Source organism: Cavia porcellus, unplaced genomic scaffold (genome assembly GCF_034190915.1).
Source record: "Cavia porcellus strain 051 isolate PalLab524CR breed Dunkin Hartley unplaced genomic scaffold, mCavPor4.1 scaffold_31, whole genome shotgun sequence".
Classification (NCBI taxonomy): domain Eukaryota; kingdom Metazoa; phylum Chordata; class Mammalia; order Rodentia; family Caviidae; genus Cavia; species Cavia porcellus.
In genome coordinates, this window is record NW_026947514.1 from 45,706,555 (window position 1) to 45,734,277 (window position 27,723).

At 37.5% G+C, this 27,723-nt stretch overlaps 1 protein-coding gene across 5 annotated transcripts in view; it reads right to left on the minus strand.

The window, feature by feature from the left end:
• Nucleotides 1–27,723, minus strand: part of Rtn1 (reticulon 1) — a 294,963-nt gene that overhangs the window by 244,371 nt on the left and 22,869 nt on the right. Inside the window, exon 1 of one of the 5 annotated variants that reach the window (XM_063240871.1) lies at nucleotides 6,307–6,736. The exons of the other annotated variants lie outside the window; for them this stretch is intronic. Within the exon in view, the coding sequence (XP_063096941.1) occupies nucleotides 6,307–6,721 (415 nt within the window). The 5' untranslated portion in view covers nucleotides 6,722–6,736. Of the gene's footprint in view, nucleotides 1–6,306; nucleotides 6,737–27,723 lie in introns of those variants that run through there. 5 annotated transcript variants of the gene reach the window in all.

Here is a 27,723-nt window from a genome sequence, read left to right on the forward strand (position 1 = left end):
GGAGATTCAGATAAAAGAGGACATAACACAACGGTACAAGTCAAAGCATGACAGTTTCAGCAACCTGGTGCTTCACCACAAGATAACCCGACTTAATAGTACTGACCATAGTGTCTCTTTCCTTAAAATATTTGAATATAACTTCATATACTATAGTATCAAACATATCAAGACAGTGTGAAACCATTCAAGTGGATGAAAGTATTACAGAGTATTTAGAACCAGCTAACAGAAAATGAGCAATGGTTCTATATTATCTCTTTGTCTATAAAAATTTTTGTTTATACTATCACATATAATAAAATCCAGTAAGATACAACATGATAAAACCAATGGAGACAGAAGAGCAACAGTTTGGTGGGACTTCAAAACAAGATGGTATTAAATCAGCACTAGCTATTATGATGTCTTCCTTTCTTCAAAATAACTGTTCATTTCATCACAGGCAATAATATCACACATCCCAGAATAAAGCCATTCCAAATAATGAGTGAAAACTTTGTAAGGCTTCAAAGCCACATAATGGGGAATCATGATTACCACAAACTTTTATAGATTAGAATCATTTCTTACACTAGGGAAACTATTCATTTATTCATATATGTGAGTTTGACTTATTTCACTTATGAGTATGGTCTCAAGCTGCGTCCATTTATTTATAAATATCTCAATATGCACTTCTTTATAATTGAGTAGTACTCCATTGTATAAAAATACCACAACTTTTTTATCCATTCCTCAGTTGATAGACACTTGGGTTGTTTACAAGATCTGGCGATTACAAATTGTGCTGCTATAAACATAGGTGCGCACATATATATCACGGTGGTATGACGTTTTCAGTTCTTCTGGGAATATGCCTACAAGTGGAAGAGCTGGAACAAATGGGAGTTCTAATTCCACCTTTTTAAGAAATCTCCAGACTGACCTCCACAATGGTTGTACCAGTATACGCTCCTACCAACAGTGCAAGAGAGTTCCTTCTTCCCCACAGCCTCTCCAGCATTTGTTGTTGATGGTTTTCTTGATCCTAGCCACTCTTTCAGGAGTGAGATGGAGTCTTAGTGTGGTTTTAATTTGCATTTCTCTAATGACTAATGATGAGGAACACTTTTTCATGTATTTATTTGCCATTTGTATTTTTCCACTGAGAAGTGTGTATTCATCTCAGAGCCCATTTTTGGACTGGATCTTTGAATTTTGGGGGTCTGAGCTTTTTAATTCTTTACATGTTTTAGACAGAAGTTCTTTGTCTGAGGGAGAGTTCACCAAGATTTTTTTCCCAGTTTGTGGGTTTCCTTTTCACTATGCTGAAGATTTCTTTTGACATGCAGAAACTTTTTAATAAGAGGTGGTCCCAGTTATTGATTCTGGGAAGTATTTCCCGTGTGGTTTGAGTCCTGTTCATGAATTCTCTACCGACTCCTATATCTTCAAGGTTTTTACCCAATTTATCTTCCAGTAGATTTAGTGTTTCTTTTTTAATATTCAGATCTTTGATCCATTTAGATTTTAATTTGGTACATGGTGATAGGCATGGGTCTAGTTTTAGTTTTTGGCACATGGAGAGCCAGTTTTTCCAACACAATTTATTAAAGAGACTGTCGTTCTTCCAATGAACATGTTTGGCTCCTTTATCAAAGATAAGGTGGTTGAGTGTGTTTGTAGTTGTGCTTTTATCTTCTAATCTATTCCATAGATCTTTGGGTCTGTTTTGTTTCCAGTACCATGTTGATTTTACTACTGTTGCTTCGCAGTATAACTTCAAGTCAGGGATTGAGATGCCTCCTGCCTAGCCTTTGTTGCTTAGAGCTGTCTTTGCTATGCTAGGTCTCATCTTGTTCCAGATGAATTTTAGGAGTGATTTCTCGAGATCCATGAGGTAGGTTGATGGTTGAGGTAGGTTGGGATTGCATTGAATCTGTATAACAGTTTTGGGAGAATGGCCATTTTCACAATATTTATTCTTCCTATCCATGAGCACAGGATGTCTTTTCATTTTCTGAGATCATCTTCAATTTCTTTTTTCAGTGTATTATAATTTTCCCTGTATATATCTTTCATTTCTTTCATAAGAGTAATTTCTAAATATTTCTCTTTTGGGGGGGGGTTGTTAGTGTGAAGGGTGTAGCTTCTCTTATTTCTCTCTCTGTAATTTTGTAGTTAGTGTATAGAAATACTATTGACTTTTGAGTATTGATTTTGTATCCAGCTACATTACTGAATTTATTTATTATATCTAACAGTTTTTCAATTGAGTTTAAGGAGTCTTCTATGTAGAGTATCATGTCATCTGCAAACAATGATAACTTAACTTCTTTTTTCATATCTTTACCCCTTTTATTTCTCTCTGTTGTCTAATTGCTCTGGCAAGTATTTCTAGTACTCTATTAAATAGAGTGGCGATAAAGAACATCCTTGTATTGTCCCTGATTTTAAAGTAAAGGACTTCAACTTCTGGCCATTTAGTATGATACTAGATGTTGGTTTGTCATAGATGGCCTTTATTATATTGAGGTAAAAACCATCTATTCCAATTTTCTGTAAAGTTCTTATCATGAATGAATGTTGGACCTTGTCAAAAGCTTTTTCTGCATCTATAGAAATGATCATGTGATTCTTACTTTTGGCTTTATTGATATGGTGGATTACATTTATTGATTTATGTATGTGGATCCATCCCTGCATGCCTGGGATGAATCCCACTTGGTCATGGTGTATTATCTTCTTGATGATTTGCTGCATCCTGTTTGCCAATATTTTATTGAGGATTTTTGCATCTGTGTTCATTAGGGAGATCGGTCTATAGTTCTGTTTTTTTAGGTGGGTCTTTCTCAGGTTTTGGTACTAGAGTAATATTTGCTTCCAGGAATGACTTAGGAAGGATTGCTTCCCTTTCAATTTCATTGAATAGTTTGAGGAGTGTCGGCATTAGGTCTTCTTTGTATTTCTTGTAGAATTCTGCAGTGAATTCGTCTGGGCCTGGGCTCTTCTTTGTAGGTAAGGACTTAATTACATTTTCAATTTCATTAATATAAATTGGGTTATTCAGCAGTTTCACATCCTTTTGACCTAGCACTGGTACTTCATATGTTTCCAGGAATCTGTCTATTTTTTCTATGTTATCAAACCTTTGAGAGTAGAGGTTTTCGAAATAGATGTTGATGATCTTCTGTATTTCTAAAGAGTCTGTAGTGATTTCACCTTTTTCATTTCTTATTGCATGGATTTGAGCTTTTTCTTCCCTTTTTAAAATAAGGTTGGCTAGGGGCTTATCCATTTTATTTATTCTTTCAAAGAACCAACTCTTTGATTCGTTGATTCATTGGATTATTTTCTTAGCCTCTATTGCATTGAATTCTGCTCTGATTTTTATAATTTCCTCTCTTCTTTTGGCTTTGGGCTTGACTTGCTGTTCTTTTTCTAGATATTTGAGGTGTACCATCAGGTTATTTGTTTGTATTCATTCTGTTTTCCTGTTGTGGGAACTCAGTGCAATAAATTTTCCTCTGAGGACAGCTTTCATTGCATCCCACAGATTCCGGTAAGTTGTATTTGTATTTTCATTTTCCTGTAGGTATTGTTTAATTTCTTCTTTAATTTCAGAGTGTGTTATTCAGTTTCCATGTGTTTGTGGGATTTTTGTAGTATCTTTTATCATTAATTTCTAATTTGAAAGTGCTATGCTCTGATAACATGCAAGGGATAATTTCAACTCTTTTGCATTCATTTAAATATGTTCTGTGAGCTAATATATGATCTATTTGAGAGAATAACTCAAGTACTACTGAGAAGAATGTGTATTCTGATACTGTTGGATGGAACACATCTGTATATGTCTATCAAGTCCATTTGTTCACAGGTGTGATTCAGTTCTGTTATTTCTTTGCTGATTTTCTGCCCCACTGATCTGTCCCTTAGTGTCAATGGTGTGTCAAGGGCTCCTGTTACAATTGTGTTACTTATAATTTGATTTTTCATTTCTGTTAATACTTCTTTTATATAACTGGGTGCTCTGGAACTTGGTGCATATATATCTAAGATAGTTATCCTTTTTCCTTCTAGTTTTCCCCTAATTAATATGTAGTGACCTCCTTTGTCTCTTCTGATCATTATTGGTTTAAAATTCACATTGTCTGCAAACAGAATGGCTACTCCTGCTTTTCTTAAGATTCCTGTTGCATGAAGTATTGTTTTCCATCCTTTGACTTTCAGTCTGTGAGTATCCTGGGTTAGATGGGTTTCTTGTAGACAGCATATGGTTGGATTTTGTTTCTTGGTCCATTCTGCCAGTCTTTTTTGTGCATTGAGACCATTTACATTAATGGTTATAACTGTTATATGTTGGTTTATTGTGGACATGTTATCTTTCTGCGGCTGCATCTTTATCTTTCGGTTCTAATTATCTGCTTTGCTTAGTGGTTTTTTCCTAAGTGTATCTAAACCGTCTTTCAATATTTTTTGCAGAGTTTGCTTGGTGATCATGAAGTTCTTCAGCTGTCCTTTTAATGGAAGTATCTTATTTCTCTGTCAGTTTTGAAGCATAGTTTTGCAGAGTACATCAGTATAGGTTGGAAATCATTTTCCTTTAAGATCTGAAATACTTCACTCCATGCTCTTCTTGACTTTATCCTGTCAAGAATTATCTTATTTTTAAAGTTAGCACTCTAGAATTTTAAAGAAACTCAAGTAACACGATGTTATGGATTAAAAACCGGTGGTCAACTTAACACCAGGTGAACTAAATCAGTATGGTGTTGAGTGTAGATCCTTTACCTGAGGAAACTTGCCGACATAAGTAGAAACATAAAAAAGATGAGTGAGGCATTGTAGGTTCTCCTACATGTTGCTGTATGGCCATTGGTTCTCCTGGGGGAGCTCCGATTCTTACAACAAGCATTGCATCCTAGTTCTGGAGTGGAAGATGTGTGCCATTTAATCTCTTGGACAAACTTGTCATATGACCTTTTTGGCATGCATTTAACTGTTTTTATCACTGGGGGAGTTTGGGACCTCTGTGTTGCTAAGAATGGCTGTGGTACTTTTCAGGGCATCCCTGGTGTTTTATTATAAGCATGACTTCTTGGCTCTAATGTAAAACCCTCAAACTACCACACAGCTACTTTATCCTGCTGGCATAGACTTTTTTAGCTTTTACCACTGACTTTTGGGCCTTCCCAGCATGGATCAGTAAAACAGATTGGTGTGAGTCCTTTTTGTGAGCTCTAGACCTCCAGTTGGAATTGTGGAAAGAATTGTCATGGGCTCTATAGGTTTTTATATGGACTCATGTAGGACATTACTGTAGAAGTCAGGCCCTTGGCTGAATATTCTATGTCTTTAGTATTATACACAGATTTCCTACACTTTGTGTTAATTCTGGCTGACCATCATAAAACAATACTATAAATTCCATGTCCTGATTCTGTTCTCTGTACAACCCCTGACTACAGCATATGACATACAAAATTTTGGGCTCATCATTTTATAACATATTTAGAAGCAAGAACATACACAGTAATTGATTTAAATTGGTCATATGTCTGGAATCTATGAATAGTCGTGTGTTCTGTGAACTGTGAAAGTTTTGAAAATGTGCTACAATCTCAATATGGTTTTAAACCATTTTATGTACCAATAAAAAAGTAAAATAAATCAACAAACCATGAAATTCTAACACATGGGGCGCCTGCATCAGCCTCCCATGTGTCTGGAGGACTGTGGATATCTCAGGAAGCAGGGAGGGACCGCAGGTTCCTGAGGCTCCGCGGCCTGTAGTGAGTGCTCAGCACACTCTGCCCAAATCCCAGACTGTTCCAGACCCTCCAGGCTTCCGGGTGCAGTGAAGTGGAAAAGTGGGTTGGAGGCTTCTACATCTGCCTCCCCAGCCCGGCTGCACTTGGAGAACTGCTGAGCTTCCAACAAGTGGGCGGGCCCACACTATCCCCGGAGCCCAGCCTGTTTCAGACTACCGCACCTAGCCAGCGGTGTGCAGAGGAGGGGCTGGGCGGACCAGCGACCCCTGCATCAGCCTCCCCGTGTGTCTGGAGGACTGTGGATATCTCAGCAAGCAAGGAGGGATCCCAGGTACCTGAGGCACCACAGCCTGTGCTGGGTGCTCAGCGCACTCTGCCCAAATCCCAGACTGTTCCGGACCCTCCAGGCTTCCGGGTGCGATAAAGTGGAGAGGTGGGTTTGGGGCCTCTGCATCTGCCTCCCCACCCTAGCTGCACTTGGAGAACTGCTGAGCTTCCAACGGGTGGGCGGGCCCACACTATCCCCGGAGCCCAGGTGTTTGGGCCTTACCATCCGTGTGCAGAGGAGGGTCGGGGCAGATCTGGGGCGCCTGCATCAGCCTCCCTGTGTGTCTGGGGGACTGTGGGTGTCTCCGCAGGCGGTGGAGCGTCGTGGGTTCCGGAGGCCCTGCAGCCTGTGGTGGGTGCTCAGTGCACTCTGCCCAGAGCTCAGACTGTTTGGGTCCCTCCGGGCTTCTGGGTGCAGTCGGGTGGAGGGGTGGGTTTGGAGCGTCTGCATTTGCCTCCACATCCTGGCTGCGATTTGAGAGCTGTGGAGCTTCCAGGGGGCAGGTGGGTGCACAGTGTCCCTGAAACCCAGCTTGTCTGGCACTGTGGAGTTCTGAGCAGGCAGGGGGGCCGTTGGTTCTGCGGGCCTGGTGGCTTGGGGTAGCATGGTGCCAGAGAGTCTCAGTAGCTGCAAACATAGAAGGGGATTTCCAACAGATCCTGAGGAAGCTTTCAAATAACACTTGAAACACAGAAATATAGGAAAATGACAAAACGAAAGACAAAATTACAACCCCAAACCTCCAGCCCATCTCAAGAAACCCTAGCAGCGATGTATATAGAAGAAAATATATGCCATTCACCTCAAATATCTGACATAATAGCTACTGAAATTAACAAGCAACTCCAGGAAGCTTTAAAGGAATTCAAACTTGAAATAATCTCCCAGGTAAAAGAAGAAATGATAAAAGAAATGAAAGAGATTCTGAATATATCTGAAGAAAACACAATTAAAAAATTGGAGGAACTAAACAAAAAGATAGAATCCCTAGACAAGCAATACAAGAAACAAACAGAATACATAATGCAGATGCACAGAGATAGACAGGAAATAAAAAACTCCACTGAAAGTTGTAAAGACCACCTTAATGAAAGTGAAGATAGAATTTCAGACCTTGAAGACAGGATTGCAGCTAGTGAACAGGGAAAGAAATATCTTTTAAAATAACAAGGAATCAGGAAACAACAATTCAACAACTGCAAGACAATGCAAAGAAAAATAAAATAAGAATGATAGGGATTAATGAAAAAGAAGGAGACAACATAAAGGATGTCAAGAGGATATTTAGAGAAGTAATAGCTGAAAATTTCCCAAGCATGAGATCAGAAACCGACATCAGGATCAGTGAAGCATATAGAACTCCAAATAGTCATAACCAAAATAAAACTACACCCAGACATATAATAATCACCATTCCAGAAATCCAACACAAGAATAGATTATTAAAAGCTGTCAGAGAGAAAAGACAGATCACTTATAAAGGAAAACCTATCAGAATCACAGCAGACTTCTCAGCACAAACAATAAAGTCAAGAACAGCATGGAGTGAAGTATTCCAGATCCTAAAGCAAAATGATTTCCAACCTAGACTGATGTACCCTGCAAAACTATCATTCAAAATTGATGGTGAAATACAATACTTCAATGACAAAGAACAGCTGAAGAAATTCATGAACACCAAACCAACCCTGCAAAAAACATTGAAAGACAGTTTAGATACACAAAGGAAAATACCACTAAGCAAAGCAGATAATTAAACAGAACAGAAAGATAAAGATGCAACAGCAGAGAGATAACATGCCAACAGTAAACCAGCATTTAACAGTAATAACCATTAATGTAAATGGTCTCAATGCACCAATCAAAAGAAACAGACTAGCAGAATGGATCAAGAAACAAAATACAACCATATACTGTTTACAGGAAACCCATCTAACCCAAAAGGATACTCACAGACTGAAAGTCAAAGGATGGAAAACAATACTTCATGCAGCAGGAATCCAAAAAAAGGCAGGAGTAGCCATTCTGTTTGCAGACAACGTGAACTTTAAACCAACAATGACCATAAAGGACAAAGAAGGTCACTATATACTCATAAGGGGAACACTCCAGGAGGAAGAGATAACTGTCTGAAATGTATATGCACCAAACTCCAGAGAACCCAGTTATATAAAACAACTATTAACAGAAATGAAAACTCAAATTATCAGTAACACAATTGTAACAGGAGACCTTAATACGCCATTGACACCAAGGGACAGAACAACCAGACAGAAAATGAGCAAAGAATCAACAGAACTGAATCACACGTGCGAACAAATGGGTTTGATAGATATATTCAAAATGTTCCACCCAACAACATCAGAATACACATTCTTCTCTGCAGTCCATGGATCATTCTCTAAAATAGACCATATATTAGCTCACAGAACATATTTAAACAAATGCAAAAGAGTTGAAACATCCCTTGCATGTTATCGGATCATAGCGCTCTGAAATTAGAAATTAATGATAAAAGATACTGCAAAAATCCCACAAACACATGGAAACTGAATAACACACTCTTGAGTAATCAGCAGGTCACAGAAGAAATTAAAGAAGAAATTAAACAATACATAAAAAAAATGAAAAGACAGATACAACTTACCAGAATTTGTGGGATGTAATGAAAGCCGTCCTGAGAGGAAAATTTATTGCACTAAGTTCCCACATCAGGAAAACAAAACGAATACAAATAAATAACTTGATGCTACACCTCAAACAGCTAGAAAAAGAAGAGCAAGTCAAGCCCAAAGCCAAAAGAAGAGGAAATTATGAAAATCAGAGCAGAAATCAATGCAATACAGACTAAGAAAACAATCCAAAGAATCAACGAATCAAAGAGTTGGTTCTTTGAAAGAATAAATAAAATCGATAAGCCCCTAGCCAACTTATTTTAAAAAGGGAAGAAAAAGCTCAAATTCATGCAATAAGAAATGAAAAAGGTAAAATGACTACAGACCCAATAGAAATACAGAAGATCATTAACACCTATTTCGAAAACCTCTACACTGAAAAGTTTGATAACACAGACGAAACAGACAGATTCTTAGAAACATATGAAGTACCAAAGCTAGATCAAGAGGATGTAAAACTGTTGAATAACCCAATCTCTGTTAAAGAAATTGAAAATGTAATTAAGTCCTTACCCACCAAGAAGAACCCACGCCCAGATGGATTCACTGCAGAATTCTACAAGAAATACAAACAAGACCTAATGCCGACACTCCTCAAACTACTCAATGAAATCGAAAGGGAAGCAATCCTTTCTAAGTCATTCCTGGAAGCAAATATTACTCTAGTACCAAAACCTGAGAAAGACCCACCTAAAAAAACAGAACTATAGACCGATCTCCCTAATGAACACAGATGCAAAAATCCTCAATAATATGTTGGCAAATAGGATGCAGCAAATCATCAAGAAGATTATACACCATGACCAAGTGGGATTCATCCCAGGAATGCAAGGATGGTTCAACATACTTAAATCAATAAATGTAATCCACCATATCAATAAAGCCAAAAGTAAGAATCACATGATAATTTCTATAGATGGAGAAAAAGCCTTCGATAAGGTCCAACATTTATTCATGATAACAGAAAACTTGGAATAGATGGTCTTTATCTCAATATAATAAAGGCCATTTATGACAAACCAACAGCCAGCATCATACATGGCCAAAAACTGACAACCTTTACTTTAAAATCAGGCACAAGACAAGGATGTCCTTTATCACTACTCCTATTTAATATAGTACTGGAAGTACTAGCCAGAGCAATTAGGCAAGAGAGAGAAATAAAGGGGGTAAAGATAGGAAAAGAAGAAGTTAAATGATCATTGTTTGCAGATAACATGATACTCTACATAGAAGACCCCCTAAACTCCATTGAAAGACTCTTAGATACAATAAATAAATTCAGTAATGCGGCTGGATGCAAAATCAATACTCAGAAATCAATAGCATTCCTATGCACGAACAATAAAATCACAGAGAGGGAAATAAGAGAAACTACACTCTTCACATTAGCAAGCAAAAAAATGAAATATTTAGGAATTACTCTTACGAAAGAAGTGAAAGACTTATACAGGGAAAATTATAATACACTGAAAAAAGAAATTGAAGATGATCTCAGAAAATGGAAAGACATCCCTTGCTCATCGATAGGAAGAACAAACATTGTGAAAATGGCCATTCTCCCAAAACTGTTATACAAATTCAATGCAATCCCAATAAAAATACCGTCAACATACCTTATAGATCTAGAGATATCACTCCTAAGGTTCATCTGGAACCAGAAGAGACCTAGAATAGCAAAGGCAATTCTAAGCAGCAAAGACAAAGCAGGAGGCATCACAATCCCTGACTTGAAGTTATACGACAAAGCAACAGTAGTAAAATCAACATGGTATTGGAATCAAAACAGAGCCGAAGATCAATGGAATAGATTAGAAGATACAACCACAACTACAAACACACTCAACCACCTTATCTTTGATAAAGGAGCCAAGCAGGTTCACTGGAAGAACAACAGTCTCTTTAATAAATTGTGCTGGAAAAACTGACTCTCCATTTGCCGAAAACCAAAGCTAGACCCATGTCTATCACCATGTACTAAATTAAAATCTAAATGGGTCAAAGATCTGAATATTAAAACAGAAATACTAAGTCTATTGTAAGACAAATTGGGTAGAAACATTGAAGACATAGGGGTAGGTAGAGAATTCATGAACAGGAATCAAACTGCACAGGAAATACTTCCCAGAATCAATAACTGGGACCACTTCTTATTAAAAAGTTTTTGCATGTCAAAAGAAATCTCCAGCATAGTGAAAAGAAAACCCACAAACTAGGAAAAGATTTTAGTGAACTCTCTCTCAGACAAGGGACTCTTGTCTAAAACATATACAGAATTTAAAAAAACCAGACCCCCAAAATCCAAAAATGGGCATCTGAGATGAATATGCACTTCTCAGATGAAGAAATGAAAATGGCAAATAAATACATGAAAAAATGTTCATCATCATTGGTCATTAGAGAAATGCAAATTAAAACCACACTGAGATACCATCTCACTCCTGAAAGAATGGCCAGGATCAAGAAAACCAACAACAACAAATGCTGGAGAGGCTGTGGGGAAAAAGGAACTCTCCTGCACTGTTGGTGGGAGTGTAGACTGGTGCAGCCTTTGTGGAGGTCAGTCTGGAGATTTCTCAAAAAGCTGGGATTGGAAGTCCCATTTATTCCAGCTATTCCACTTCTAGGCATATTCCCAGAAGAACGGAAAGCATCATACCACAGTGATATATGTGCATAGCAGCACAATTTGTAATTGCCAGATCTTGTAAACAACCCAAGTGTCCATCAACTGAGGAATGGATAAAAAAGTTGTGGTATTTCTATACAATGGAGTATTATTCAGCTATAAAGAAGGATCACATTGAGATATTTATCAATAAATGGGCACAGCTTGAGACCATACTCGTAAGTGAAATAAATCAAATTCGCATGTGTGAATACCGAATAGTTTCCCTAATGTAAGTAATGATTCAAATATATAAAAATATGTGGTAATCATGATTCCCCATTATGTGGCCTTGAAGCCTTATAAAGTTTTCACTTATTAATTAGAAAGGCTTTATTCTGGGATTCTTGATATGGAAATATTTGAAGCTATAGTATATTAAGTTTTATCCAAATATTTCAAGGAAAAAGACAGACACTATGGTAACTACTATTAAGTCGGGTTATTTGGTGGTGAAGCACTAGGTTGCTGAAACAGTCATGCTTTGACCTGTATTGTTATATTGTTATGTCCTGTTTTATCTCAATCTCTCCCTTATTCTTTAAAAAAATTATTTAGTTATTTCTTATGTTTGTTTCAATTAAGGGGAAAATTAAAAAAATTAGCAGGATATATAATAGTAACTTTTTGTGATTTCCTATTAATTTGTTTTGAAGTCCTGTAATACTCCCACTATCTTGTTTTGACTCTGTTCCATTCTGTATGATAGTATCAAGTTTGAGGGTATAGGCAACTACTTTGAAGGCAATAAGATTCACTAAGATGCCCATTCTGGTTTGACTATTATCTCCTTTGGAAGTCCTGTAATGTTTACAATGCTTAAGTTTTATTGGTCTTGTTCTCTACTGTTTTGTTCAACTTTATAATATCCAATGAGATAGACAATTCTTTTTAAGGAAACAAGAGACATCGTTGATAACCATTGTTGATAATCTTGTACTCTGTTTTACACCATGTACTATGTCTATCCTTGGTTTTGACTGACAGCTTTGTTTTGCCATATTTGACTTTATTCTCTCCCCCCCAAAAAAGTAATAAGAACTAAGGAGTAATAAAACCCAAAATGTGTAAATTTTGTTGTAAAAAAGAGAGGGAAAAAAAGAGCTCTAAAGGATACAACAGCAAGTGTGTTTAGGGGTGTTAAACAGCTGACCATATTAATGTTTTTGGTTGGATCATTGAACACAACTGTTTGCAGTCTCACCGTTTGAATGTCCACTTTGTATGCTTTGATACTGTGATTTGAGCAACTATTTCTAAGATGATAATATGTAATCTATTAACTGGTGATTTCTTACTGGTTTTTTTTTTTTTTTTTGTAGTTCTGTATTACTTGTACCCTTACACTGCTTTCTTTTGTTTTGTGTTTTTCTCTTTTTCCTTTAAATAAAATTTAAAAAAAAATTCTAACACATACATGACCCTCAGGGATTACAAATACTATTGGAGATACAACGTCTACTTCCAGGAATTTTCAAAGCAAACAAGAAATAAACAGTAATTAAACTTGATACGTATGGGCAGGTGCATATACACAAGTCACCTCTCATAAAGGACAGGATTCCAAAACATGATCTATTTCAATAGCCCCCCAAAGAGTTTTTACACTCCTGAACATGCATGCTGGTTGTCAGCTAAGCTTGTACCCAGTATCTGATACAGGGGACACCCCTATCAGCCTAGCATGATCTCCCCAGGAGACTCCACATTTACATGAAGCTTAAAGCCTTAGTGCAAGCAAAGCAAGTTCTGCACAGGGGGCATCATCCTACTCAGCTTAACCAGGTGATGGTTCAGTCCTCTGCTGTACATTCAAGGGGACTGTTTTCTCTTACAGTTCTGGTAAAACAACACTTTCCTAACACTGTGAATTCAATTTAAAAATAAACTGACAAAATTTGTTGAGGCAAAGCTGTCTGTAACTCGAGTATTTTAAGACCACTGCTTCTCATGAGTTTGGCAGGACTGCATAAGAAGTGTGCACAGATCAGAAAGTTGATGTACATAGTGATTTGAAGTTCACTTGCGATAATATAAACAGTTTCCTCTTGTTCCCCATTAGCTGTTCTGCTAAAGATTAGACATTCTTCCTGTCCCAAATTCTACCCTCCCCTTAAACTCTCCATGATCTTATTTATATGCTGATTGTATAAATAAATGCATTGCAGGTGCTGGGCAGTTCCTTTCTCACATTAGAAGAGAGGGCTCCACCTGAACTCAGCTTTTGTCTATTGATTCCTGTCTTCTTCATCCCCTGCTGTCTTATGTCTGGAGATTCAAGATCTGTGCTGAATATGGCATTTTGGCACTTGAAACAGACTGCAGTATGAGGAAACTCAACACTTCTCAGGTGAAAGGACACCTTGGATTGTGTGCGCAAATAAGGGAGAAGTGACTGATCTCATCAGGTGTAAAACACGAGGCATTTGTACACAGAAACCCCTGTTGTATTATTAAAAGTAAAAGGTTCAAATGTAAAGATTTCACAATTAACGAAGTTTCTCAGGTTTGTATGAAAGATATGTCCTTTATTTCCAGAAGAAGGAACTTTAAATTTACTACTTGGGAGAAGGTAAAAAACAGCTTAGAGCAAGACAAGGGAAAAAGCAAACCAGCACAAACCTATCTAGACCTCTACACGATTTTAAAGAGCTATTTAACAGGGGAAAAACTGCACCACTTTCCACTCCTTTTACCACTTCTTACAGACTCCTGGGTGGTAGAGAAACAGGGCCGATGGATACAAGCCAGTGCAAAAGTAAGAAAACAGAGTTGCACTGAGTCTGGTGCCTGACCACAGTAAAGCAAGTGGAAGAAACCAAATACTTACTTTATGTTGTGTCAGCTACAGTTTGGAGTATGGGCCATGCAGCCTGGCTGGGACTTCCCGTGGCAACTACACCTTTGCTCCAGAGCCAGTGGACAGCCACAGCTCACCTTTTCCAAGCCTCAATCAGCCTAAAGTGTGCTGGTGCCCACTTTTTCTACACAAGCACACAGGGTCGCTGCCTCCATCAGTGAGGTCAGGTCCCATCTGGTCCCACCTTTCCTTTTAGTGTGTTTGTTTTTCTTAATCTCCTGTCACTGCATTAACTGCCAACAGAAAACTGTTTGGGCATAGTCAGAGCAACCCAGGAGCAAGGAAGTGGGGCACTGCCCCAGCAAAAGACAAATCACAGTTACCAGCAAAGGGAGTCTACATAAGTGACAATATTAACCTAAATTATATTGTCTTACATAAAGAATGCTATTAGAAAAAAAAGAAGGTCTGAGTATATGACAGTATGTGTGGAGATGACTAAACTAGAAGCTACATTAAAGAAAGGAACACAAAAGTTGCCAGTACTTTTAAAACAAAATGAAATACAAAAAATAAATATTTATAGATAAAAGGTTTTTATTCCAAATTCTTCTTATAAGAGATCTTTAGCCAACCTGCAACAAAAATTCAGACTAGTCTATAATTGCAAACATCTAAAATTGTAAGTTATTATAATTCAATTTGGCCAAAAATATACTTGAGTACACTCTGACTTTATTAGCAAATTTTATATTTATTTTTTCTGTCTAATCTGTAAACAGCTGATTTGAGCTCAACATTTTTTTCTTCTACTTGCATTTTTGAAGTATTTATCTGTAATTTAATTGGGCTAATAGATAAATGTCATGAAAATTAAAGATATGCTTACACCCAAGTTGCCAGCTGGTCAGTAGGATGTTAAAATTGGTTTATAAATGTAATGCATATTGTTGTTCATGTATTAAGACTTGAGAGTTTCTCATTGTGCAAATTTTGGAGTGTTATGATCTGGGTCTTGTAAGTCATCAAACATTAAGATAATTAAATTAAAATCCCTTAGGCTGGAGAGAAATTGTTAGACAGGACTTCAATTCCTGAATAAGAAAGCAGCTGCCGTGAAATAATTATCCAGTGCTTGTTCATTAATGGGAGGCCCCAATGATCTCCATACCTTTATGGGAGATATCCTAATAAACGTTGCTCAAAATATATTATTGTGATATGTTTACATTGGTCACCATCATAGGATTAACTTTTCTAGAATAAGACAATATGGTGTTCTGATTTAAAGATGCTCTGGTACAAAGATAAATTAAAAAACAAAAGTGTGGGTTCTGGTAAAGATGGTGGATAAATAACATCAGGCTACAGAGGCTCCCTGAGATAGTCAACTTAGATTCCAAAAATAATACAGCATGGGGAGTTCCGAACAGAGGGAGATGGATCCTCCTGACCCAGAAACAAACTAAGCTGAGAGCAACCAATTAAACATATAGTCCCAGTGCTACTATTGGAACAGCTAAGGCTCGGTGCTCCCGCTGCAATACTTGAACTCACGCAGACAAGACTTACCGAGCTAGCCAAAAGCCCACTGCTTCAACTCACTGGAGACGCACTCACACTGAGGTCGGGGTTCAGCAAGCCAAACAGAGAGCTGAGCTGGCAGGGAGCCTGCATCGACCTGCGGTGAGTGATGGGAATAAAACCAACGCAGAAAAAGGGGCTCCAACGGATGACATTCTGGACTCAGGCAGACTGGCGAGAACAAGGAGCAGGGGTGACTTCAGTCAGCTGCTCCCTTCTCAAGCAGAATGGGTGGAATGTGCTTGGCCTGGGTCATGCCCCAGGCTGAGACCCAATAGGGTCCCTACACTGGGCAGCACATCCTAATGCAGTGAAGCCCTCAACAGGTTGACTGACCTGGAGGGGAGGGCCCAGCATACGCTGCCTCTGTTTGTACCTCCTTAGTACACTGCAGTGGGCAGGAACACCTAGTCAGCATGCTTCAGAAGAACTGTAACCAACAAAGAAAGAAACTGGCGACTCTTATATACAACTGTGTGAAAGGAACAAAAAACATGAGAAGAGGAAGCAACAAGAAAGGGTCCCCAGCCCCTAACGCTGAGAATATTGATCCAGGAAAGGGAAATGCAAAGGAGATTGAGGAAGGCAAACACATAATATCAGACACAGCACCAGTGGACATAAAGCGCTATCTTCAGGACCTCATAGATGAGTTCAAAAGTAAAATATTTAATCAAGTAAAGCAAGATATAAATAGATTAGTAAAAGAAATGCTAAGCATCTTTAAAGAAGACAAAGAAGAATGGAGGAAAACAAAAAAGGGATGAAGAATATAAAGAAAACATAGACTACGTGAAGCAGGTTCAAAGAGATTACCAGGAAATTAAAAACTCCACTGAAAGCTGGCAAAACTGCTTGAAAGAAACTAAAGATAGAATATCCAAACTGGAGGGCAGGATTGCAATGTGGAATCATGAAAGGAAAATTTATTAAAAATAACAAGGAAACAAGCAGTAACAATACAAAGGCTAGAAGACAACAAGAGGATCTATAATTTAACAATAAAGTGTAATAAAGAAGCAGTGGTACAAACAAAGGAACTGCAAAGGCTATTCACAGAAATAATTAAGGAAAACTTCCCAAACATAGGAAAAGGAAATGATATTCAGATATGTGAGCCATTACAGAACTCCAGCCACTTACAACCAAAACAGGACTACACCCAGGCATATAATTAAGATCCCAGAAATCCAATATAAGAACAGAATATTAAAAGTTGTCAGAGACAAGAAACAGATTACTTACCCAGCAGAATTATGGCAGACTTCTTGGTACAAACCATCAAATCAAGAAGAGCATGGAGCGAAGTATTACAAGCCCAGAAAGAAAATAACCTCCAGCCCAGATTGATGTAACCAGAAAAACTGTCTCTAGAAATTAATAGAGAAACAAGATGCTTCCAAGACAAAGAGGAACTGGGGGAATTCGCAACCACCAATCCAAAGCTACAGAGAATACTGCAGGACATTCTAAAGATAGAAAAGTACCAGGATTCCAGGAACAGTGGCAGAGAGACCTTAATGATGGAGCAGAAAGTGAAATGAAGAAGACAAACAGACAACTAATGATGGAAAAAGAGCACAACAGAAATGAGGCAAAGAAGGTGGGATATAATTTCTAATATAGATGGCCTAGATACTTAGGAACTTAAGGAAAAAAAGAGAGAATCACAGACAGAGTGGATCAAGAGGTAGGGCCCACTGAGATGCTCTTTATAAGAAATATAACTAACCTGAAGAAGGGTATACTGAAAAATCAAATAGGAGACAACAGTAGTCTATGTGACAGGGAACCAGAGAGTAATAGGGGAAACTAGATCAGTATTTATGGTTAGGTTGGAAAGACAGGCTTTAATAGATAAAGAAACACAACTAGAGATCAAGTCCAGAAGTGAGAAGGTTCAGAACCGCTTAGGTAAATAGCAGGTAACCCCCCCCCCCATATAAAACCAAGGGTGTTGGAAAGACCCAAAAATGTACAATATTCCCTGGGGGGAGGAAAGGGAAAGAATAGTCTTTAAAAAAACAGCGAAAAGATATTGCTAATAGTCTAAAAGGAATTAAAACCCATATTACTCTCACCGCTCTGCTTAGATAGAACTTATTATTCCGTCCCAGTTTGTATACAAGCACTAGATCTGAGGGCACAGACAGCTATCACAAAAATATTAGGATATAGCACAGCAATCATCTTTAATTTTCTATTAACTTAATCTGGATCCCTATATAACTTATATTGTTATATCATGACTGATCTTAGTTAAATCTGGTTTATTTGATTGCTGTTTGGTATCAACAGATTTTATTCAAAACTGTTATAATAGTATCAAATCTGAGAGTATAGACAACGATACTGAAAATGACAATGATTCACTATGATACCCATTCTGGTTTGATTACTACCTGTTTTTGTAGTTCTACACTATCTATAAAGTTGTGTTTCTATTAATACTGTTATGTACTGATATATTCAATTATACTATATCTGATGATACAGCCAATTCTATTGAAGATAACAAGAGACAACACAGTAACCATGGTAGAACTCCTTGTACAGCAGTTTTATATGTCTTTTTCATTTTATGTGTTTATAGGAATATGTTTTGTTCTGTCCTGCTTTGTTCTGTTTCTTCCTCTAATATAGAAAGGATAGAAATACATGTTAAGACTCATGCTTGCATAAAACCTATAAACAGTTTATGAGAAGTGATCTTATAACACATGATGAAATAAACAAATACTTTGAAGGAAAAAAAAGCACTACAGTAATCAGTGCTGATTCTGTGGTGTCATGATGTAAAATCCAGCAATACTATTATTCTTTGTTCAGAGTGATTTTAGTCTGCTTTGGTTTGTTAAATCTCAACATAAATGAAGATATGGATAAATGCATGTATGTTTTAGTGTATAGGATTGATAACCATTAAGTTTTTATTAGTTGAACAAAACTATCTGCAGTCTCACTGTTTGAACTCCCATTTATATGTTCCACTTTTGTATCTTGTACAATTATTTGTAAGAGGACAAAATGTAAACATCAACTAGTGATTTATTACTGTTTATTTTTTCTTTGAAAGTATGTATTATTTCTACCCATTGTTTGTTTACTCTTTAAATAAAATTTTTAAAAAATATAAAAATTAAAAAATAAAAAACAAAAATGTTCATGTGGTTATGACAATTGATTGCTGCTAATCTCATGGTACTCAATGCACTCATGCCTTCTAGATATACAGGTCTTCTAAAATGTAAAGCTGAGCTTGTTTGTAGTAATAAGCCTTTTCTTTCGGATTCAGACATGTGCTTTTCTTTTGTGTTCCAGGCATTTGTGATGGGGTGTTCATATTAAACCAACATGAGGTTACTAGTCTAATAATATTTCTAACAAAAATGTATGTAATATATATACTATGTATCTACCACTGCACTTAGAGATGTTTAGACATTAAGCAGTCACACATGTCAATGATATTCCACTAAAGAACAACAGATTAGTTGATAGCTTCTTAGGTACTACATAGAAATGATTAACTAAAAAGTTACCCAATATGGAAATTTAAGTGTGTTACAAAAATGTCATCATCGTCAAGCTATGATATTGTGCAAGACTTTTGATCTCAATTTTTCTCTATAAAACTATACAACTATTTTCTATTAACATTTTACAGTGGGAAAAATTCTACATTGATTCAACTATTACATCCATGGTTGGTTAAAAAAAAAGTTCTCTAGCTAAATTTTGTATTTCAAGGTGCTTGACTTTCAGACAAAATTATTATAATTAAGCACACTGCTCCTACTGCAATGCTAATTTCACTAATCTTTTCTTCTAGATGTTCAACAAGTAAGGTTTGGAGACCAAAAACTAGAAATACAGATGAACTTCTAGGCCAACCAATATTTTAGCCCTGGCCCTCCAAGATCAATAAAAACCCAGAACATGAGGGAACATGTTTTGTGATATCCTACAACTCTGGTGAATTACATGACCTCCCGACCAAGGAGAATGTTGAGCCTCAGGGATTAAAAACAAAACAAAACAAAACAAACAAAAAATATACAGAATGCCAAAGGAGGGTCACTAGAGAAAAATCTTCCAACCTTGCACAAAAAGCAACTTGGTAATACAAAGGCTATGACTCAGTAAGATGGCCCAACTTATATGAGTAGTGCTTTCCAAAAGTTTTGTAACACTTTCCACATTTCCTTTACAACGAGAATTCCCTATAACCCTCATCAAGGTCAAAGATTTGTTAAACATGTTCACCACACGCTCAAATTTCAAGTAACAAAACAAAAGGGGAACTTTCCTATAAATTCGCACCCCATAACAGACTTCACTTGGCATTATCTGCTATTAACTTTTTAAATCCTATTTGGGAGAAAGCAGTGACAGAGGTGCTTGTACCACCACCTGCGGGAACTTTCTCCCTGACTTGGGGGACCAGACCGGCTCCCCACTGGACCAGAGACCAGGCGGGAAGGGTAAGAGTAACAGCTGCGGCTGGGAGCTCCGCCCAGTCTGTGGGAACTTTCGCCCTGACCTGGGGACACAGGCAGGTTTCCTACCGGACCGGGGGACCAGACCAGTTCAGAGACTATAGCAGCTGCGGCTGGGAGCTCCACCCAGCCTGCAGGAACTTTCTCCCTGACTTGGGGAACCAGACCAGCTCCCCACTGGACCAGAGATCAGGCCGGAAGGGTAAGAGTAACAGTGGCCGCTGGGAGCTCTGCCCAGCCTGCGGGAACTTTTGCCCTGACCTGGGGACCCAGGCCAGTTCCCCATCATACCCGGGGACCAGGCCAGATCAGAGACTGTGGCAGCGGCAGCTGGGAGCTCCGCCCAGCCTGAGGAGACACTCTTCCTGGCCTGAGGAGGAGGCCATAGTTCCCTGCTGGGTCCAGTGAGTGGGGCCATCGCAGGGTACCCCATCCCAGGCTGGTGGATCTCTCTCCCACACCTGGCACAACACTTGAAGCTTCCCAATACAGCAAAATGACAAAACGAAAGACTAAAATGCAATCTCAAACATCCAGCCCATCCCAAGAAAGTCCAGGAGCCATGTGCATAGAAGAAAACACATGCCACATGACTGAAATAACTGAAATAATGGTAACTGAAATAAAGAAACAACTATGGGAAGCCTTGAAGGAATTCAAACTGGAAATAATTCTCTCAGATGAAAGAAGAATTCATAAAAGAAATGAAGCAGATGCTAAACATAGCTAAAGAAGAGGCAGTTAAAAAATTAGAGGAACTAAATGGAAGGATAGGATCCCTGGATGAGCAGTATAGGAAGCAAACAGAATACATAAAACAGATGCAAAGAGATATACAGGAAATCAAAAACTTCATTGAAAGTTGTAAAAACCGCCTCAATGAATGTGAAGATAGAATCTCAGACCTTGAAGACAAGAATGCAACAAGTGAACAGGAAAGAAAAGATCTTTCAAAAATAACAAGAAATCAGGAAATAACAATTCAACACCTACAGGATGACGCAAAGAGAAACAACATAAGATTGACAGGGATAAAGGAAAAAGAAGGGGATAACATAAAGGATGTCAAGAGGATATTTACAGAAGTAATAGCTGAAAATTTCCCAAACATGAGATTGGAAACTGATATCAAGATCAATGAAGCATGTAGACCTCCAAATAGTCACAACCAAAATAAATCTACACCCAGACATATAATAATGACCATCTCAGAAATTGAACAAAAGAATACAATATTAAAGGCTGTCAGAGAAAAAAGACAGATCACCTATAAAGGAAAGCCTATCAGAATTACAGCAGACTTCTCAGCACAAACAATAAAGTCAAGAACAGCATGGAGTGATGTATTTCAGATCCTAAAGGAAAATGATTTTCAACCTAGGCTGATGTACCCTGCAATACTGTCCTTCAAATTTGAAGGAGAAATACAATACTTCCATGACAAAGATCAGCTGAAAAACTTCATGATCACCAAGCCAACCCTGCAAAGGATACTGAAAGATAGCCGAGATACATTCAGGAAAAAACCACTAAACAAAGCAGACAGTTGAACAGAGCAGAAAGATAAACATGCAACACCAGAAAGATAGTATGTCAACAATAAACCAATTTGTAACAGTTCTTACTATTAATGTAAATGGTCTCAATACACCAATTAAAAGAAACAGACTGGCAGAATGGATCAAGAAACAAAATCCAGCCATGTGCTGTTTAAAAGAAACCCACCTAACCCAAAAGGATACTCACAGACTCAAAGTCAAAGGATGGAAAACAACATTCCATGCAACAGGGACGCAAAAAAAAAAAGCAGGGGTAGCTATTCTGTTTGCAGACAAAGTCAACTTCAAGCCAATAATGATTAGAAAGGAAAAAGAAGGTCACTACATACTGGTTAGGGGAAAACTCCAAGAGTAAGATATAACTATCTTAAATATATATGCACCAAACTCCAGAGCACCCAGTTATATAAAACAAGTACTAACAGAAATGAAAAACCAAATCAGTGGTAACACAATTCTGACAAGAGATCTTAACACACCATTGACACCAATAGACAGATCAACCAAACAGAAACTCAATGAAGAAATAACAGAACTGAGTCACACCTGTGAACAAATGGACTTAATAGATATGTACAAAGTATTCCACCCAACAACAACAGAATACACATTCTTCTCAGCAGTACATAGGTCGTTCTCTAAAATACACCATATATTAATTCACAAAACATATTTAAAGAAATGCAAAAGGGTCGAAATTATCCCGTGCATGCGATCGGACCATAGTGCCATGAAATTAGTAATTAACGAAAAAAATACTGCAAAAATCCCACAAACACATGGAAACTGAATAACACACTCCTGAGTAATCAGTGGGTCACAGAGGAAATTAAAAAAGAAATTAAGCAATACCTACAAACAAATGAAAATACAGATACAACTTACCGAAATCTGTGGGATGCAATGAAAGCCGTCCTCAGAGGAAAATTTATTGCACTGAGCTCCCACATCAGGAAAACAGAACGAATACAAATAAATAACATGATGCTACACATCAAAGAGCTAGAAAAAGAAGAGCAAGTCAAGCACAAAGCCAAAAGAAGACAGGAAATTATAAAAATCAGAGCAGAAATCAACGCAATGGAGACTAAGAAAACAATCCAAAGAATCAACCAATCAAAAAGTTGGTTCTTTGAAAGAATAAATAAAATCAATAAGCCTCTAGCTAACCTTATTAAAAGAAGGGAAAAAAGAGCTCAAATCCATGCAATAAGAAATGAAAAAGGTGAAGTCACTTCAGACTCAATAGAAATACAGAAGATCACCAACACTATTTTGAAAACCTCTACTCTCAAAGGTTTGATAACACAGAAGAAACAGACAGATTCTTAGAAACATATGAAGTACCAAAGCTATCAAGAGGATGTAAAACTGCTGAATAACCCAATCTCTATCAATGAAATTGAACATGTAATTAATTCCTTACCTACAAAGAAGAGCCCAGGCCCAGATGGATTTACTGCAGAACTCTACAAGAAATACAAACAAGACCTAATACCAAAACTCCTTAAACTCTTCAATGAAATTGAAAGGGAAGCAATCCTTCCCAAGTCATTCCTGAAAGCAAATATTACTCTAGTACCAAAACCTGGGAAAGACCCAACCAAAACAGAGAACTATAGACCAATCTCCCTAATGAACACGGATGCAAAAATCCTCAATAAAATATTGGCAAATATGCAGCAAAACATCAAGAAGATAATACATCATGACCAAGTGGGATTCATCCCAGGCGTGCAGGGATGGTTCAACATACGTAAATCAATAAATGTAAGCCACCATATCAATAAAGCCAAAAGAATGAATCACATGATCATTTCCATAGATGCAGAAAAAGCCTTCAATAAGGTCCAACATTCATTCATGATAAGAACTTTACAGAAAATTGGAATAGATGGTCTTTACCTCAATATAATAAAGGCTGCCTACGACAAACCAACAGCCAGTATCATACTAAATGGCCAAAAATTGAGAGCCTTTACTTTAAATCAGGCACAAGACAAGGATGTCCTTTATCACCTCTTCTATTTAATATAGTACTGGAAGTACTAGCCAGAGCAATTAGACAAGAGAGAAAAATAAAAGGGGTAAAGATAGGAAAAAAAGAAGTTAAATTGTCATTATTTGCAGATGACAGGATACTCTACATAGAAGACCCCCTAAATTCCATTGAAAGACTCTTAGATATAATAAATAAATTCAGTAATGTAGCTGGGTACAAAATCAATACTCAGAAATCAATAGCATTCTTATACACTAACAACAAAATCACAGAGAGAGAAATAAGAGAAGCCACACTCTTTACACTAGCAACCAAAAAAATGAAATATTTAGGAATTACTCTTACGAAAGAAGTGAAAGACCTATACAGGGAAAATTATAATACACTGAAGGAAGAAATTGAAGATGATCTCAGAAAATGGAAAGACATCCCATGTTCATGGATAGGAAAAATAAACATTGTGAAAATGGCCATTCTCCCAAAACTGTTATACAGATTCAATGCAATCCCAATAAAAATACCATCAACATACCTTATAGATCTAGAGAAATCACTCCTAAGGTTCATCTGGAACCAGAAGAGACCTAGAATAGCAAAGGCAATTCTAAGCAACAAAGGCAAGGCAGGAGGCATCACAATCCCTGACTTGAAGTTATACTACAAAGCAACAGTAGTAAAATCAACATGGTATTGAAATCAAAACAGAGCAGAGGATCAATGGAATAGATTAGAAGATACAACCACAACTACAAACACACTCAACCACCTTATCTTCAAGGAGCCAAGCAGTTTCACTGGAAAAACGACAGTCTTTTTAATAAATGGTGTTGGAAAAACTGGCTCTACATTTGCTGAAAACTAAAACTCGACCCAAGCCTATCACCATGTACTAAATTAAAATCTAAATGGATTAAAGATCTGAATATTAAAACAGAAACACTAAATCTATTGGAAGACAACTTAGAAACCTTGAAGACATAGGGATAGGTAGAGAATTCATGAACAGGACTCAACCTGCACGGGAAATACTTCCCAGAATCAATAACTGGGACCACCTCTTATTAAAAAGTTTCTGTAAGTCAAAAAAAATCTCCAGCATAGTGAAAAGAAAACCCACAAATTGGGAAAAGATTTTAGTGAACTCCCCCTCAGACAATGGACTTTTGTCTAAAACATATAAAGAATTTAAAAAAATCAGACCCCCAAAATTCAAAGACCCAATCCAAAAATGGGCATCTGAGATGAATACACACTTCTCAAAGGAAGAAATACAAATGGCAAATAAATACATGAAAAAATGTTCATCATCATTGGTTATTAGGGAAATGCAAATTAAAACCACACTGAGATTCCACCTCACTCCTGAAAGAATGGCCAAGATCTTTTTTTTTTTTTTTTTTTTTTTTTTTGGCTTTTTCATTTTCATCGGTACCAGGGATCGAACTCACGACTGCCTGCTTTCAAGGCAGGCACTTATGCCGCTGAGCTAAATCCCCAGCCCCAAGAATGGCCAAGATCAAGAAAACCAACAACAACAAGTGGAGAGGCTGTGGCAAAAAAGGAACTCTCCTACACTGTTGGTGGGAGTGTAGACTGGTACAACCTTTGTGGAGGTCAGTCTGGAGATTTCTCAAAAAGCTGAGATTGGAAGTCCCATTTGTTCCACCTATTCCACTTCTAGGCATATTCCCAGAAGAACTGAAAGCATCATACCAAAGTGATATGTGCACACCTATGTTTATAGCAGCACAATTTGTAATTGCCAGATCTTGGAAACAACCCAAATGTCCATCAACTGAGGAATGGATAAAAAAGCTATGGTACTTCTATACAATGGAGTACTACTCAGCTATAAAGAACGATCACACTGAGGTATTTATCAATAAATGGGCGCAGCTTGAAACCATACTCATAAGTGAACTAAATCAAACTCACATCTGTGAACTCCGAATAGTTTCCCTATTATAGGAGATAAATCAAATATATAAAAGTGCGTGGTAACCATGATTACCCACTATATGGCCTTGAAGCCTTATAAAATTTTCACTCATTAATTGGAATGGCTTTATTCTGGGCTGTTTGATATTATGGCCGGTGATGCAATGAACAGTTACTTTGAAGAAAATAAGACATAATAACAGCTAGTGCCGATTTAATACCATCTTGTCTTAAAGCCGCACCAAACTACGGTTCTACTGTCTCCATTGATTTTATCATGTTGTAACTTGCTGGATTTTATCGTATGTGGTAGTATAAATGAAATTGTTATAGGCAAAGAGATAATATTGAAACCATTGATCATTTTTTCTGTTAGCTGGTTCTAAATACTCTACAATGCTTTCATCCACTTAAATGGTGTTACACAGTCTTGATATGTTTGATGCTATAGCATATGAAGTTATATTCAAATATTTCAAAGAAAAAGACACTATGGTAACTACTATTAAGTTGGGTTATTTGGTGGTAAAGCACTATGTTGCTGAAAGTGTCATGCTTTAACCTGTATTGTTATGTTGTTATGCCCACCCTTTTACCTCATCCTCTCCCTTATTCATTAAAAAATTATTTAATAAAAAAAGCCTATTTGGGATGCAAAAAGACAACTCAATCAGGTTAAACGGGGGGGGAGGAGCCTAGGAAAGGTACTTTGGAAGGATCTGGACAATGGAGGGGACCTAGTTCAGTACTCACATGGGGCCAAGGATATGCTTATGTCTTTCCAGAGAATGTTGAATGGTCTGAGTGCCAAAGCATGCTGCCTAACTGTAGTACAGAGTCAAACTCAGAGAAAGAGTTGGTTCTACTTTTCAAAAAGCTGATGCTCAGTCCTGCAGCAGTAATGCCTTGGAGACCACACACAGCCAACAGAAGAGGATAGGACCATACCTGGCCCGGATCAATTAAGAAATTGACCCAGAATGCCCACAAGATGGTAACCAAGAGCAGGAATCCTAATTGTTCTGCTGTAATTTTCTTGGCCATGTTCACCCTGGTCTCTTTGCAGGTAGGAGCTTTACATGCTATGCCCTATAGGACATTCCTGATCCACCCCTGGCTCACCTATTATCTTGGAATGCTCCTACTTCCATACCTGTTTTTACAAATCCATCCCAACTTCTGGGTGGTCACTTCAATATCAAATTCTTCAGAAATATTCATCATTTAATTATATTGGTTGAGCATCTGCCCTTACTCTTTATGTTGGATCATCTTCCTTATGCTTGTCAACTGGAGCCACAGAAAAAATTGCCACTGTCCATAATTCATCTGGAGTGGACCATGATGAATTACTCCTCTTAAATAGTTTCAGCCTGTCCCTAATAGCCCACAACTATTCATGTCCACTTACCTCATTCCACAACACCAGTTGGTATGTGTCACATGATAAATTTGTGCTCTGGAAGGAATGCTGTACTGATCAACTTAATATGACTACCATCCAGAATGTGACTATTATGGATTCGTCCTACACTATATATAATGTTATAGAGTATTATTTGAACTTTGTTTCTCAAAAACATCTCCAAAATGATTTATGGCATTTTGACACTAGCTTCCTCCCATTACTCTGTCTATTCATAATCTCAAAGACATTAATCATTTAGGTACTCAAAAATACTGGTCCCAAAGCTGTGTGTATAATCCTTATGTTCTTTTGTGTGTATAATCCTCATGTCCATCAATATCATACAAGAAGATGATTATTACTATGGTAGTTACAACATTTGTAACCTTCCTGCATTACTAGCTTAAATAAGAATAAAGAGATCTTACTACTATAAAATATCATTTGTTATAATTCCTATTTTTATGGACTATGGGACTTTGACTGAGGTCTACAAGTCCTCAAAT